Genomic DNA, 15,700 nt, shown 5'->3' on the forward strand with positions numbered 1-15,700 from the left:
TGTGCAAATGCCTGTTGGTGATGAGGATCCTGTTAAGTGTACTAAGAGTGCTGTAAAGAGGCTGTAGAGTTTGTAATTTAGACTAAGAGGTTTAAATATAGCATGTGAATGCAGCAAATGCCAGTGGGATTTAGGGGGAAGACTTCACGGACTAAAACTTTCAAAGAGAACCAAGGGAATAAGGTGCTCAATTGCCTCCAGAGACTGGACCCTAGAGCTTGTCTGAGCAAGGGAAATGACAGGAATGACTCCATAGCTGTTCTTAATCATTCCCAAAGCAGATGTTTCCAGTCCAAGATCGTGGCTTAGATCGAAGATTCTGGTCTGGATCTGCTTTGGAGAAAGTGAGAGCAGTTGTAAATGGCTGATTCTGTAATAAACCATTCCAGCCACCCTTCCCCATGGAGCGTGGCCTCTGTTGTTTCACTGACAGAGCTCTGAAGCTGCTCCCCTGAGATGTGAAAGAAGCAGCAAAGTAAAGAGAGAGAAAGGTAGTAGCTTTCAATGTTTTTGGACTGAGTTTGACTATGATGTAAGACTCTTTGAGGTCCATGACTATTTGGCAAGTGTAAATTGGAATAATGGAATTGCAAAATTAGCTGGTAAAAGAAGTATAAAACTGGCAAGGTGATGCTTTTGTCCAAGAGCTGCAGTACAAACAGGATATAATCCTCTGAGGAGGATGCTGCAGGCTGACAGTGTGCTGTTCTTGGCTCTGATGTTACCCTGAATCCGTCCTGTGTCGATCAGGGCAGGAAAAATTGTTGTCAATGCTTTTGTGCACTGGAAAGCAGTCTGGGCTTACATCATACAGGATGTCTTGACTGTGTCAGTGGAAGATATCCAAAGTACTTTCATATCTACATGGCAGCTTCAGATAGGCTTTTTCTATTTAGAGTAGAAATGGATTTTGCAATAAATGGTCATGTGGCCAAATGTGAGAAGTTTGATATCCACATTTTTTTTGCCTGTCACCTGAGGATCTTTAGTCACACTGCAAAGACAAAACTCCTTAGCAAAACCTGGGATTGTTAATCCTCCATTTGATCTGTGTAGGCACTGGAAGCTGGATCTAATCCAGAAGGAAATCTGCCTTTATGCAGAACTGCTCTGGAGTGGTTGGGACAACTCTTTCCTTTCCTTCTGTATAGATCATCCCTTCAAACTGTGCTGCCAGTTGTGCATGGGGGAGACAAAAGCCTGGTGTGGAGTAAGGCTTCTATGTACCAGCCTCTGTGGAACCTGGTTTAGACTGAGGCCATCATGTCTTAACAAATTTCTCTGGGTAGGGCTGTAAAATTGGGCTCCTGCTCCAGTGACCTGCAGGGCAAGTTACTATCCCAGAGAAACTGCCTGGTGGAGATGAACTCATGCTTGAAACAGGCAGCATGTCCATAACAGCCAAAAGATGTGCTTCAAATGCATCAGAGAGGCTGCCACTAACTCCCAAGACAGTAATTTATGTGTGGTTTGTTTAGGTTGTTTGGGTTTTGGGGGTTTTTCTAAGGCCAGCACATATCCAAGTGTTCCCTTATCTTCCCGGGTGATGTTTGACTTGCAGGTGGTGGCACCAGGGTACTGTGACAGGGAGAAGTCAGGCTTGAGGTTAAAATATTTCCATTTTGGTGAGGATTGACTTTTGTGGTGCTGCTTCTCTGACTGTGCTGCCACTGCTAAAGTAATTCCATAGTTATGGAGTCATTCTCCTGTGTGTGCCTGGGCCACATGGCAGGAAAAGTACCATCCTCTTGGAGAGCAGACAGTACTGATAATGCATAATTCCAGGCAATAAAATAGTGGTAGAACACTGAGTTTCTGCTCTGAACATAAAGAACAAGCAAACATTTCTATCAAGTGTCACTTGGGAAGCAAAATATGTACCTGCACTGCTCAAAGTTGTGAGTGGCGAGACTTTATGGGAATCAGTTTGACCTCGGGATGCTGTAAAGAAAAAGAGAAGTTTGGATGGGAAAAGCTCTTGGAATAGAATATGGTTCAGAAGAGAGAAAAGGAATTTATGCTGGAATAATAGTACAAAAAAGGCCTTTTTTCAGGGTTACATGAGTAGGAGGTGTTGTGCTCTCTGAGTAAGTGTAACTTTGTGTTGGAGAACAGGTATTAATTTGTATTAACAATGGCTAAATAACCGTATTTCATTAAATTGCATCAGTGGCACCCTGCTAGGGCTGTTCAGCAGTGGAGTGTGAGCAAAGCTCCCTCAAAAGAGAGCAGCTAACAGCTTTAGCTTCAGCTCCTGTTGAAGACGTTGGGATTGGAGCCGAGAGTTGCTGCGCAGACCACAAGGTGGTGGCATTGCCCAGGTAAATGGTGCATGAAATATCATGATTTTAATATTTCTGTGTCTTTGAACCGCAGGTTTGTCTTTTGTGCCAGCATTATTATGGGAAAGGAAATACCATTTAAAATATTTGACTCTGTTGCATAAATAATCAGGAATGTAAAATACTTTTCTTGATGGTAGGGACTTTTATTTTCTCTTTTAGAACATTTTCTTCTCCTGCTTTCCCCAATACTAGGCAATTTGAATAACATTTAGCTGTGCTACAGAGAAACTGAATGCAATTGTGCTCTGAAAGACAGCTCTGGAAAGTGGGAGAGTAGAGCTGAGTTCTTTTCTTCCTGTATTATTTCAGGCAAGTGGCTTAAATTTCATGGACCCTTGTTTCTGATCTGTAAATTGGGAATGTAGCTCTCCTCCTTCTGTTCTTCATGCCATGTGCAGGTGCTGCCTCCCTCCCTAAAACCCTCTCTTTTCTTGAGTATTTAGAGTGTAATCCTTGCAGAATCAAGAGGCACAGCACCAAAACATCTTTCATTTGGTTGTTGTTCATACAGTTGCACAAATGAGTTGAGTGTTGGGGGTTCAGTGCTAGGAGCAGCTTGTGTTGAGGAGGTGCTGAGCCCAACTCCTGGACCTGTGCACTTGAAACATGAAAAAACCTCAACACTCCCACCTTAATAATATTTTAAAGATCTGAGTTTTGTCTTTCTACCTGAATTTCCAGGCTTGGGCTGTAGGACAGGGATGTGCTGCTCCTGTGGCTGTGTTGGCAGTGCTCCCCATGTTTATGGTACTACTAAAGGGGATCAATTTAGGCTGTTGGTTGAGCTACACTGCCTCCTTCTGCTATTCCCTAATCCATCCTTTTCCAAGATCTTTCCATGGCCTCTTTAAGGGCCTTTCCCCAGTGCTATCAGAGCTGCTGCCTTATCAGCCTGTTTACCATCACCTTTCAGCTCAGCCCTTCCTCCTGCAGCATCTGTCAGTGCCTGAGGAGAAAGTTGCCTGACAAACTCTTCAGACTTTACAAAGTTTCAAACAAGATTGGTGATCTTCTCCCTTTTCTTTGCTAGGAATTCTCTAGATCTGAAGGTGGGTTTTGTAGTAGGATATGGAGGAAATGTAGATCAGAATTCATCTGCTTTGTTCTGAAAAGCTTTAAACTGTGTCATACAGATTAAATCATAGAACTGTGATTTTGTATCTTTTATGTTTGGCTTCTGTCAACTGAATGGACTTTTGCTTTTATACTAACTGCTCTTTTACTCTCAGCCTACAGGCATATCCTTTTTACTTCCTCTAACCTGTATTTCTTGAGTTGTGCACAGATTCTGAACTCCTGGGTATTTGGAGTTTGTGGGCCACACTGCACAGCACAAGAGAAATTTGCTCTGGTGTTGAGGATTTTCCTGTGACAAAGGACAAGGCTGGGTGTGTTGTGAAGGCAGGGATCCAAGTGCAGCTTTGCTATTGCTGAAACTGAGGGTGGAAGTTCAGCAGCCCATCAGATCCCTGATTCTTACCTGTTGTACACATGAACAATAACTGTACCCAAGATCTGGGGACAGGAAGTCAGTGCAGGTGTTAAAACACCTCAGATGAACAAATATTTAGTTCCTATCTTACCAATAATTAGGCCAGGTGTAAAACAGGAATTCTGCAAACTATTAAGGCTTGTAAATTATATTTCCTCTTTTACAAACGGTGTGGTAGTGGAAACCTTCCAACCATTGAGAGAACATTTTATCAATAGCTGAAGTTTTACCTGTAGCGGCAAGTTAAACTTTATAATTTTATATTAGAGATGTACATATGTTATACATGCCATGAATATGTAAGAGTGTGTAAGTGCAGTAAATTCAAGTTTTTAGACAATGCTGTCGATCCAAGTGAATGTCTTTGGCTCATTTAACCAATCCTTGGTGGAAAGGCAGAGGTTGTTTTGTTCCCAGCCCACAAGGTTGTTCCCTAAAACAGATGTTTGTGTTTTGGCTGTCTTTGGTACTTCTTCAATGTTGTTATTTTGAAGGGTACGTGGCAAATGTGCCAATAATTGAGCCCTGGGGACATATTTGCATGTGTCCATGGATGGCATTGTCCCAGGATTCAGGAGCTCCTGAAATCCATTCCCATCCCTGCCGTTGACCTGCAGCAACTTTGACTTCCCTGTGTTCCCACTCTGTGTGGGACAGAAATGATACAGCAGCATTTACCCCCAGCAGATGCTGAGCAACAGGGCTTGGTGTTCACTGAAATGGGGTTTGGCAACTTGGGTCTGAATAACGAGGAAACAAGCCATTTGACTCTTACTGGATTATATACTTTTATTGAAACTACAGTGGCCAACAAAGCCAGGGAAAAAGAATCAAGAAATGAAAACCTAAGAGGAAATAGGAAGAATTTAACTGTGTCAGTTCTCCCAAAGGTTATCTCCCAAACTGGACTAGTCACTGAAGAAAACTTCTTTCTCTTTATGGTTTGGAGATAAGAAGTGTTTCTTAATATGATTTATTAGTCAATACAAAGTATTTTGCCTGATTGGTAGTGCTGCTTATCCTAGCTGATTAAAAAAAAAAAAAAAAAAAGTATAGCAGTGGAAATGGTAGAAATTTTTTTGCTTTAAAATGCAGGTTGTTGCCACTCGGCCAAATCTGCTTAAGCTGACTGCTATGCAGGACTAATAAAGCCCAGAAAAAATCTGCTTTCTTACTTATTTCATCCTGTAGTCTTATTTCTTCTCACACTTGAGTTCTCATTGGAACTCTTTACAAGTTCCAATGAACAGCTTAGCACTGGGGAACTCCAGATTCTTGGTTTGAGCCTTCATGTGCTGTTTGGACAAAGAATGATAATAAAAGTAAGGATTTTTTTATTGGCTTCCCAACCTATGTTCTTGTTTGGAGCCTTAGCAGCTGAATATGTGAATAACAACAATTTCCTTATTCATTAGAAATATATATTAAAAACTGGGGTAGGTATGTGTGAAACACAAATTTCTTCCTTTCTAGTTTTTGGGGGATTTTTTAAAAAATGAAAATATAATACATTTTCTCTCTGTTTTCCCACTGGAAACCAGTAAGGCCATGTAATTCCTTAATGGCTACTGGTCCTGGGCTGGAGTAGGAAGTTCTGGCTGGCTGTGGCAGCTGGCAGGGAGCCAAAGCAAAGTTTGGAGCTGTTTGATACCTGCCAAGGCCTTTTATTGCCTGTAGGCTCTGTCACCATTAACATTATTCATATTCTGCACCAGGAAAAATCAGATGCCATGAAGCATCCTGTGGGATGGCTTTCCCCTCCGGAGGCTGCACGTGCTGTGCTGTTCTCCAGCCTGGCCTCCCCTGGGTGTCCCACTGCCTGGCCACCTCCAGGTCACTGGAGCAAATCTGGGCTCTGGGGGTGCCTGTGCACAGCTCAGGGCAAAATCCACTGTGGGGAGGTTTTATCCTGGACTACAATCCATGAGCATCTCAAATTTTGTAGCTCAAATATCAAATCTTGGGGCTCAAGCCCTTCGAACATCAAGTGCTTTCTAGGTTTGAGGCAGTGCACATATCCAGGGCTGACCCTCGTGTGGGGGGACGTCCTCTTTCCTTCTCTCCTGGGGGTACTTGGACACTGCTCTGACCAAACAGGACTGCAGTGAAGGGGAAAGTCAATGAACATCAAGTCCTTTAGTTGCTTACTAATGATGTTGTGTCATCCTAAGTGTTCTGAGGTTGTGTTTTCCCCCCCTGGCTTCCCTGTCTGTGCCTCTGCTCCATCTTCATTCCCCTCATTGTTTCTTCTAAAGTTTGGATTGTGAGCAAAAAAAAAAGGAGCTTTATCTCATCTGGGTTAGACCTGGGATGCCAGGATGGTATAAAAGCACAAAGTCAGTTGAAAGCATGATAATTTGGTGCTTTGGCCTCCAAAGTGAGGTATCAGTGGAGGCAGAGGGCAGATAGAAAATCTGAAAGGTTTGTGACATGTCTTAAATATGCGTGACATGCATTTGACCAAGCAAATTGCTCAGTCCATCCATAGCAATGGTCACTGAACCCTTTTCTGATACTCACATGCCTCAAGATGATGCTGAAGACAAAAAATAACCTTGGCTGATTCCAAGTCCACAGGACATCAGTGGCAACAAAAACAGATGAGCAAGTTCAGAGGGTTTCAGAGCACCCTGAGCAGACACAGCTTTGTGGTCCACATGCATTCTTTGGCCTTAGGGAAGGAAAACACCCTCTGTTGTTTTCAAGAGCATGTGTTCAGAGCATCTGAAGGCTGGAATATGTTGAAGCATATGGCATATAATTTCCTTTCTTCCATTCACAGTCTGCAGCAAGATCAATCCTGGTAAGAACAAGCTCCAGCTTTCATTTGAAGATATTTCTGTGGCTGTTTCTGTCTAGCAAGCAGAGCTTTCTCTTGAAATTCAGAAATAGAATCATATTTAGTAAAATATCAGTTAGGTGAGTAAAAATAATATGAAAAGTTGATTGTTTACAACCAGGCTGATCAAATTCTTTTAAGTATCAAAACTGTTTAGGTGTGAGAAACTTTCAAAGCATTGCTGTTTAGTCTGTTAAAATCAATGATGAAAGAAACAGTTCAAATGGCAAACTGTAATTAAATAGTGCAGAAGGCCTAAAACTCTGTGAAGATTTCTCACCTTCTGGAAGATAATGTTTAGACTAACCTAGATTCTGATGACTTATTGAACTTTTGTTTTTGTCATTTTTACTGGTCATGGGAAGTAAACATGGAAAGATCTGATGAGAGGAGCTGGTGTCACATAAAATCAGTTTCCCTGCTTCTGATACAGGTACAAATCTTCTCAGGATCAGAATCTGGCTGTGTAATTTGGCAGCTTTTGAAGTGCAATGTACCGAGGTAGAAATCCTGTTGGCTTTCTGGAGTGAGGTGTGTTAATAGTTCTGTTCCACCAAATAACTGAAGTTTCTTTGTTTAATGTGCTTCAGAGAAGAGCTGAGCTGTCTCTCCAAGGTTGTAAAGCTCTAATTGTAGAATATTGGGCTTTTTAAAGCCTCTTTGTAGCTTATGGAAAGAATGTAGGAATAGTCAGATTAGATTCGATTTTTTTGGGGTGTATTTTATTTGAGCTTCAATTACCAGATGCTTTAAGAGAAGGCACAGGACACTTTACAAGAGGCAGGTGTTATGATTATTGACCATCCAAGTGATTTTCCTAATCCTGATGTGCCCCACCTTTTCTATCAATCACGGGAAAAACTGGCAAATTTGGAATTAAACACAATTTGTATATTCCTGCTACAATACCAGTTTGCATCAAAGTAGTTTTATATCCCTGTCACTCGAGAATATTCTGGTTTAAATGTTAGGTTGTACTTCATGGAAGAGCTACAGAAATCTGCAATTCTTATATTTTTAAATACTTTTTTAAATAAGGGGTTTTGTCTAGCCAGTTGCTTAAGGTCTGCTGACTTTTGAGCTGGCAAAGTGTCCCTGTGGCATCACTTGAGAGTGACTATTCATGTAATTAAAGTGAGACACCTGTTTAAGGCAGAGCTGCATTCAGTAGAGTCAAGAAATAAAAATTGGGCCCTCACTGTGCAGATGTTTGAGCATGATGTTAAGCATGTCTGTATTGTCAAGTAATTCTTGTAAGACCACTTGAGTGACTATAGTAGGTTAAGTGACACTATAACAATGTTTGCAATTCTGGGGACCACTTTTATTTGGTTCATATGTTAATGAATTAATTGAATTCTGATCTTCAGTGTGTCTGCACTTATCCAGTTGCTTGTGGAGACTCTGTTTGACAGTTGGGGTTGGATCCTAAGCACACACCTGGAACTAGAAAGGCTGTGATAACCTGAACTCCTTCCTGGTGAATATTTCAGATAGTTTATACACAAAGACATATTGAAAAGTTTATTTGGATTGCTTTCCATAAAGTGCAAAATGAGGGAGAGGATCCCAGCACAAATATACACCCGCTTCAAGTATTTTTCCTGAGTGTGGCTGTTGCTTCAAACCTCCATGTGGTTACAAAAACTTCAGTGCTACGACTCCTCAAATCTGCATTATAAAATAAAATGGAACACACACTCCCCATGGTAAAATATTATTTGCTAACGTGTTCCAAAAGCTATGCTAGGCAAAAAGCAGTAAAAGTATCTTTTAAAATAAAAAAAGAGTTGGATATAAAATGTAGCAGATGTGTTTTTCTGTTCTAGTGAAAAGAAAAACACCTACTTATTGGAATGAACAGGATACTCAGAAGTGGATCTGATGGATACAATATTTTCTCTCTTTTGGGAAAGATGAGGTGGGGAAGACGTTATTAAATGTTTGCTTATGCATTTGTAAGTTTGAAAGCATTCCTTTGTTCACTGCTTATAAATATGATTGGTGAAATCTCTGCAACTGGCAGTTTGTGAGGGCTGATGAGTGCAGAGAGCTGCCTCCAGTAAATAGTGCCTTTATGGTGCCAGAGGGAAGGGGGAGAGAAAGAGGCAGAGACCAGGGAGGGTTCACAGCTTTACAGCTATAAACCAGTGTTTCTGCTTATTTACTGATGGTGTGGGCAGGCTGTGATGAGGATCTATTGTTTTATACTTGGGGGTTCAACTTTTCTAGCAAACAGATGGAGAGCTCTCTTCTGAGAAATGTGTTGATTTAAACCTGGTATAAAACCAGGTTTATGATAAATATAACAGGAAGCACTGCAACACTTTAGACCCTGTTTTGCAGTTTTCACAGTTAAGAACTCAAGTTGCTTTCAGGATTTAGTTGCACTTGCCTGAACTACTTTAAACCTCCCCTGTTAAGAAGCATTTTTTTTTCATTTTGTATGTTTTTATTTTAGTTAAATGGAGAGTTTTGTAAATCCAGAGTGGTCTTGCATAATTTGGAGCAGTTTTCTAGTCTGGTTCTGTACACAGTGCTTTGACTGCCCTCCTCACACTCCTCATTCCACAGGTTAGGACTCAGCCTGCTCCTGGTTTTTGTGGACACGTTTCTATCGCAAGCTGCAAGCTATCCCATGCAAGTAAATATTTTGTTTATGCTGATGTTCGGCACTTGCAAGTTATTTTTGGGGACTTCTTTGTTTGCTAAATACCGTTACTATAGTGCCAAAAGTGCAATCGATGTGTGCTTGAACGCATGACTCAGAACTTGAAGCTGTTACCAGCTTACGAAAATATTTCTAAAAGGCACATTTATTTTTCTGGTACAGGTGTACTGGAAAAATGAACCTTCCAGTGAGATTAGTGGATAAAGAGGGAAACATATTAGTTGTCCTTCTCCGTTCTGACACTCAAAATTTTAACCTACAATTCGTTCCCTAGAGGCACCTGAAAGTTGGTGAATTCTCACAAATGAATAGGAACAAGAATTAAATGTTTCCTTCCAAGTGTCATCTTTAGGATTAATTTAATTTTTTTCATTTTTTCCCCTGACATTCTCCCCTTAAACGTGAGAGGAAACAATAGTAGTTGAAGGTTATGCTTTTAAACGGGTTAAATATTGTCTTCCATCCATCCATCTTCCTGCTGGGAGTTGCTGAGATGTGCCGAGGAGTGAAAGTTGACTCCGGTGTATGAAACGACGCTGCTAAAAACCTGCTAACAAAGACGAGCATCTCTCTTTACCACGTCAAATCTGCCTCACCTGTCATTTTGACCCCCGCATGTGGAAACGAGTGCGGCAATCTGGAGGGGAATAACTCTTCCTCCAGAAGGAAATGATCAGCACTCACCGAACCAGTTGCTTTCCACCCTCTCACCCCCGCCCCCGCCCCACGCTTTCTCTTTTAGTCCGAGGAAGAAAATCGCTCGAAGCGATTCGCTGAATGAAAGCCGCTGGATGGAAAGCTGTGGGGATTCGGGGGCGGCCGGGAGGGACCCCCGAGCCCGGGGGATGCGGGGGGTGCCCGGCCCGACGCCCTTCCCCTCCCTCCGCCTGGAGAACCGCGGGGTCGGAGCCGCTCCCGGCGCCTCTTGGCTCGGAACCCCTTCCCAAACCTTCGGCTCCCGTTTGTGTCTGTAATTGTATTTACGGCGCGGCAGATGCTCCGCCGGACGCTCCCCTCGCTTTCCGGGCTCTGGAGGGTTGTTTTGGGGTTGTTTTCCCTCCCGGAGTTCCGCGGTGCCCTTTACCTGCCGGTGGATCCGATTCCCCGAGCCGAACTGCGGAAACCTCCAAAGTGCAAATCCAGATTTATCGGCGGTAGCACGGGTATAAACACCGGTGGCTTTATGTTGTTGTTGTCTTTTTGTTTTTGTTTTCCCCTGAGTAAATTTGCATCAGAAGAGTCTGAACGATGGGCTTTTCACTTGGTTTAAATACAGTTTGGGCTTGAAATGGGTAATCTAGATCAGGAGTCTATAATTTCAGAAGTATTCAAGGACTCCTGTGCTTTTGCAGCGTATCTTAAAGGCGAGAAACTTGGTTGGGTGGGGGACCAAATTCTGTCCCCGAAAGCGCTTCCCCTTCCCGGAGCCATTCCCCGAGCCCCCCGCGGTCCTGGGGAGGGGGCACCCCAGGGCCACATCTCCCGCGGGGCCAGGAGGGGACGATGCTCCCTGCATCTGTGCCTCGAGTGCCAAATTCTGGTGGCAGCTGCTTGGGGCGAAGGGAGGGCTTCTCCCCTGACCTGCGGTGGTGGCCTCTGACCCGCCACGAATCCCTAAAAGCGGGGGTCCCCCGAGGCCACGGCACACGAGTCCCCTTTGTTCGGGGGCCAGGCGGGGCTGCAGCGGCCGGCCGGGGGCTGGGAGAGTGGCTGGGCTGGACCCGACCTTGCGGGGATAGGCTCGGCTTTATCTCCAGGGGAGATGGGCTCGGGTTTATCAGGGAGCGTTCTCTCCTTGTGAACGCATCGGCCGAGGCTGCAGCGAGAGGGAATTCCTCAATTCCGCCCCCTCCCCTTCCGCCCCTGCCCAGGGTTTAGGAACAAACGTAGGAACGGTACTGCCAGAAATTATCTTAGTACAAACAGGGGGCTTTTATTCGAGGAAATGTACCTACGCCTATTGCGAAATGGTAAAAAAAAGCCCCACTATAATATGCCTTACCATCGCCTATATATTTATCTTGCATGCTCAGGTTTTTCACTTTTTAAAAGTATTTTTTAAAAATATCTTGCCCTGTTTGGGCTTTTTAATAGAGAGAAATTGCGGCTCAGAGATGCTAAGATAGTATCTTGAAAGATTAGCCTCCACCCTCTAGCTCCGTCAAACTGCTGTTGCTTTTCTCTAATGTTAAAATAACGCCAGCCTCGCCTTTTGCTAACCTGGCAAAATCATTTCCTGCATATTTATCAATTTGGGGAGGTGGGTTATCATGGCGAATTTCCTTGAACAAAGATTGGGTGAGATGTATTAGTTCATCCAATACCATGTCTGTCACTTATGTAGACAGAATAAATCTGAGTCCCGGCTTTGCCCTCAATCGTGCCTGAATTAAGGATACATTTTAATGAAAGTTTCATGGGAAGATTTTAATTTGAGATTCTTTTTGGAGAGAACTGTATAAAACTCCGTGAAAATAATCTTGCATTTAATAGGTGGCATTTTGAATCGCGGTTGAACGTGGATGGAAGGAGTTCCGATTTATTCGGAAATGGAAATCACAGTTCGATCCCGTTTAAAAAAAAAAAATCAAGCAGGTTAAAGAGAGGAGCTGCACATAATGAGTCAAGGAAATCCTTGAATCCTTGCGCTGTGCCTTTAACTACCGAACATCTGATTCCCTCATCTGGCAGATGGTCTCTGAGCACAGATTTGCATTCATTGTCTTGAAATCTGTTTTCGCGTTGGTGTTATATAGATTTCAGAGGCAGATCTATACACAGATCAGAATACAAAAGGGCCAGGAGGAAAATATCGCCAAGGCAGAGCAGACTTAAAAAATAAACTAAAATAAATGCAGACATAGATACGGTCCCGGGTCACCGCGGGCCGGGCTGGGAAGAGCTCCGGTTTCCTTTAATGGGAAATGTTGCCTACATGGGATGTTATAAAAAGTTTTAAGGTGAGACCTGACAGCTCTCAGGGTGTAACTTTGGGGTCTGCTGGGTGCCTGGCAGTCTTGGGCTGCCTCTTGCCCTGCAGGCAGCCTCTGCCTACACCCTCCCCCAGACCCATTTCTCTCCCTCTGAGCAATTTTTCATTTTAAATCCCGCGCCTGAGAGCGAAGCGGCCGCTGCCGTGCGGCGGCTGTGGCATGGCAGCGCGGTCAGATGGACAGAGATCGCTGCTTTCAGCGCAGTTTGGCTGCTCTGGGGCAGGGCAGGTCGGGGTGAGGCTGCCGGGACACCACGATGGACCCGCCAGTGCCGTGCCCGGGCTCCGTCCCGGGACGGGCGCGCTCCTCCCGCTCCGGCCGCACGGTTTCAGCGCGGTCTGGGGCAGCACCGCTCGGTGTGAGGCTGCCGGTCGCCGGCCATAACCCATCGCGATAAACTATCACGATAAACCCGCCGTTCCCGTGCCCGGATTTCGGCTGGCGGCGGGCGTGCTCCTTGCAGCCCAGTCCCGCAGCTCTAGTGCAGTTTATACTGGTGCTCTGGGGCAGCACCGTTTGGTGCGGAGCTGCCGGGCTACGGCGACAAACCCGTCACGATAAACTCGCGGTTCCCCTGCCCGTGCTCCAGCTGTGCCGGGGCGAGCGGCGGGCGCGCTGCTCCCGCCCCGGTCCCGCTGCTTTGGCGCAGTTTGTGCGGTGTGGGGCAGCACCGCCCGGTGTGGGGCAGCACCGCCCGGTGTGGGGCAGCCGGGCTGTGGCCATAACCCATCCCCATAACCCATCCCCATGCCTCGGTCGCGACATCCCCGTGGCGACAGCCCCGCGCTGGCCCTGCCCGGGCGCGCTCCTTCCACCCCGGAGCCCCGCGCGGGGGGCGGAGCGCGACCTCGCTACTCGACCAATCGCGGCGCGAGATGCAAATGAGCGCTCCTTATGCGGCGCGGGCCCCGCCCCCGGCCGCCGTGTAAGCCATTGATGCCGGCGCGCGGGAAGGGCGGGCGCTGCCGCGGGGCGGGACCGGCCGCTCCCCGGCTCGGCTCTGCCTCGCTCCCGCAACTTACCCCGCGTCTGGGCTGGCTTGGTTTTGGTTTTTTTTTTTTTTTTTTCCTCCTTTCTTCCTTCCTTCTTCCTGGATTAGGCAGCGATCAATCCTTCTCCCCGTTGTCTGTTTGAGGAACAGGTGATCCTCGTTGGAGGCGATCGCTTTCTGGATGCGGCTCCCCCGTCTGCGTGTGGAGAAGGATGGTGATACCAGGCGAGACTGAATCAGCGTAACTTTTACTTGGCAAGAGGAAAAACTTTCTTCCCCGTTTGAAGGCGTTAAAAACACGCAGCGTTAAAAAGCAGAAGAAGTTGGTTTTAAAGCTGAACTTCACTTTCCTGGGATTTGTGTGTCAGATTCAAAGGCTGCGTCGTTTTGTTTTTCTTTTTTTCCCTTCTCCCTTATCTCCCAAAAGGAAACTGTTGCTAGTTGGCATAGACTTTTTAAATGTTTGGAATTCAAGATACTTTAGGAAGAGGACCAATTCTGAAAGATAAATCTCTAGGTTCTGAGATGGATTCCGTCAGGTCCTGGGTCAGAAACGTTGGGGTTGTGGATGCAAACGTAGCAGCACAAAGGTAACCGTGACTATTTCTCCCCTGCTTTCCCTCTGCTTTTTTTTTTTTTCTTTCTTTCTTTTTTTTTTTTTAAGGCGCTTTCCCTCTGCTTTTTTTTTTTTTTTCTTTCTTTCTTTTTTTTTTTTTAAGGAAATCTCCCCATTATGACCCGTTGTTTGATATTTGATATTAAATTTTTTTTGTCCTCTCTGTCCCCCTCCCGATCACCTCCAGTCAGCGAAAAGTCAAGGTTGGTGCTAGAGCTAGGCAGCAGCGCTCCAAAACCGGAGAGCATCAGGAGTCCTAAAACCCAGTGCGGGGCTCAGATGACAGAGAGATGGGATCATCCTTTTATTTTCTGCCCCAGGAAGATGTGTGGGGCTCTGGATTGGTTGTTCCCAGCAATCCAGGGTACTCCTCCCTGCTTGCTGGGCCAGACAGCCGAACAGAAGGGACCAAGTTAGAATTAACTTAAATGCAGATGTCAAATCCGAGCTTCCCCCGGCCCATCTTGTTTTGCTTAATTCATGGTGGGCATTGCCGAAATCTTCACCCGTGGTTTCCGGGCAGGCAGAGCAGGGTCTGAGGGAGCAGGGGAGGGCACAGGCATCCCCGATCCCCGCGGGCATCCCGCAACCTGCGGCCATCCCGTGTCTGCCCGCCTGGAGCACCTGCCCGAGCGTCCGAGAGGTCTCTGCTGAGCTGAAATGGCTCTGAACATCCCGAAATTGGGGTCTGACTCTTTGCTTTCTGCTTGTTTGGGCGGGTTATCACCCGTTACGTCCCCTTTTTTATTTTCTCTTCCCAGCCATGTCGGCACAGGACAGTTATCCCAGTCTCTTCCCGTTAGGGGTATAAGACGATGAAAACTCCTTTGGGTAATTTTTTTTCCTTGCTCTCTAGATAGCTTTAAAAAAAAGTTAAAAAAGAAAGTAGTAGCGTCGGGGAAGGCTAAACTGGGAACCCCAGGAGTAAGCAGGATTTTATTTCGTATTAGAGAAAAGGTGAAAGGCATGAAACAGCAGAGGGGACTTCGGATGAAACGGGTGTTTTAGAAATAGTACATCCATGCCCCCACCCACGGCCTGATCTGGCAGCAAGGTTTTCCAAGCGCCATGGGAGGAGTTATCAGAGTTTTATGAATGTCGATAGAGCGTTTAATAAATACGGTTGAGGGGGAAGAGGTTTATCCTCGAGGAAACTGAAAGTAAAAGGAAACAGCTCCTGACAAGGCTCCAATTCACGGGAGCGGCAGAGGTGCAGCCGCGTTGTGCTGCCTGCTGGCATCGCCAGGTTTTCCTCCCAGGTATTCCTAACAAACCAATAAATCCCAATTTTTACACGCAGAATGAGAGGAATCCCTAGGCTAGGTGCAGTTGTGGCGGATGTGGTGAGTTCACACCGTACCTCATTGGCAAGGAAAACACAGGGAAACATCTGTAGTTCTCTGAAAGAGTCAAATACTTCTGCCAGTGCTGTGGAGCTATTCTGGGGACTAAAACCAAAGCTGCCTAACTCCTAACTAGTCTGGCACATAGACTTAATCTGTCTGTTAAGTAATTTGGAGGTGCTCACGTGCACCTATTTTCTTCTCAGTAAGTAGAAATTTGCTTTAGGGAGAGGGAACTACAACGAATTTCACAAAGAGATAAAGCTGCAGTCAGGGATATCGTGGGTAAACAGAAGCACTTGAATCTTTCGAAGCCGGGAAATGCGTGGGAAACATCACAACGTTTTCTGCAGTCAGGCACAAGGTTTTCTCAAGGGCTGGTTAACCCGAGACTAAATTCTTTCAGTTTA

The 15,700-nt window shown here is 45.4% G+C and overlaps 1 protein-coding gene across 3 annotated transcripts in view; it reads left to right on the forward strand.

Moving 5' to 3' along the window:
* The first annotated feature begins 13,385 nt into the window (after window positions 1–13,385).
* EBF2 (EBF transcription factor 2) overlaps window positions 13,386–15,700 on the forward strand; it is a 121,545-nt gene continuing 119,230 nt past the window's right edge. The window contains exon 1 of one of the 3 annotated variants that reach the window (XM_041424869.1): window positions 13,386–13,921. In XM_041424869.1, coding sequence (XP_041280803.1) covers window positions 13,791–13,921 — 131 coding nt within the window. In that variant the 5' untranslated portion in view covers window positions 13,386–13,790. The remainder of the gene's footprint in view (window positions 13,922–15,700) is intronic. The other 2 variants (XM_041424868.1, XM_041424867.1) reach the window with 2 other exon arrangements.

Source organism: Onychostruthus taczanowskii, unplaced genomic scaffold, assembly GCF_017590055.1.
Source record: "Onychostruthus taczanowskii isolate IOZ18803 unplaced genomic scaffold, ASM1759005v1 scaffold84, whole genome shotgun sequence".
Lineage (NCBI taxonomy): Eukaryota > Metazoa > Chordata > Aves > Passeriformes > Passeridae > Onychostruthus > Onychostruthus taczanowskii.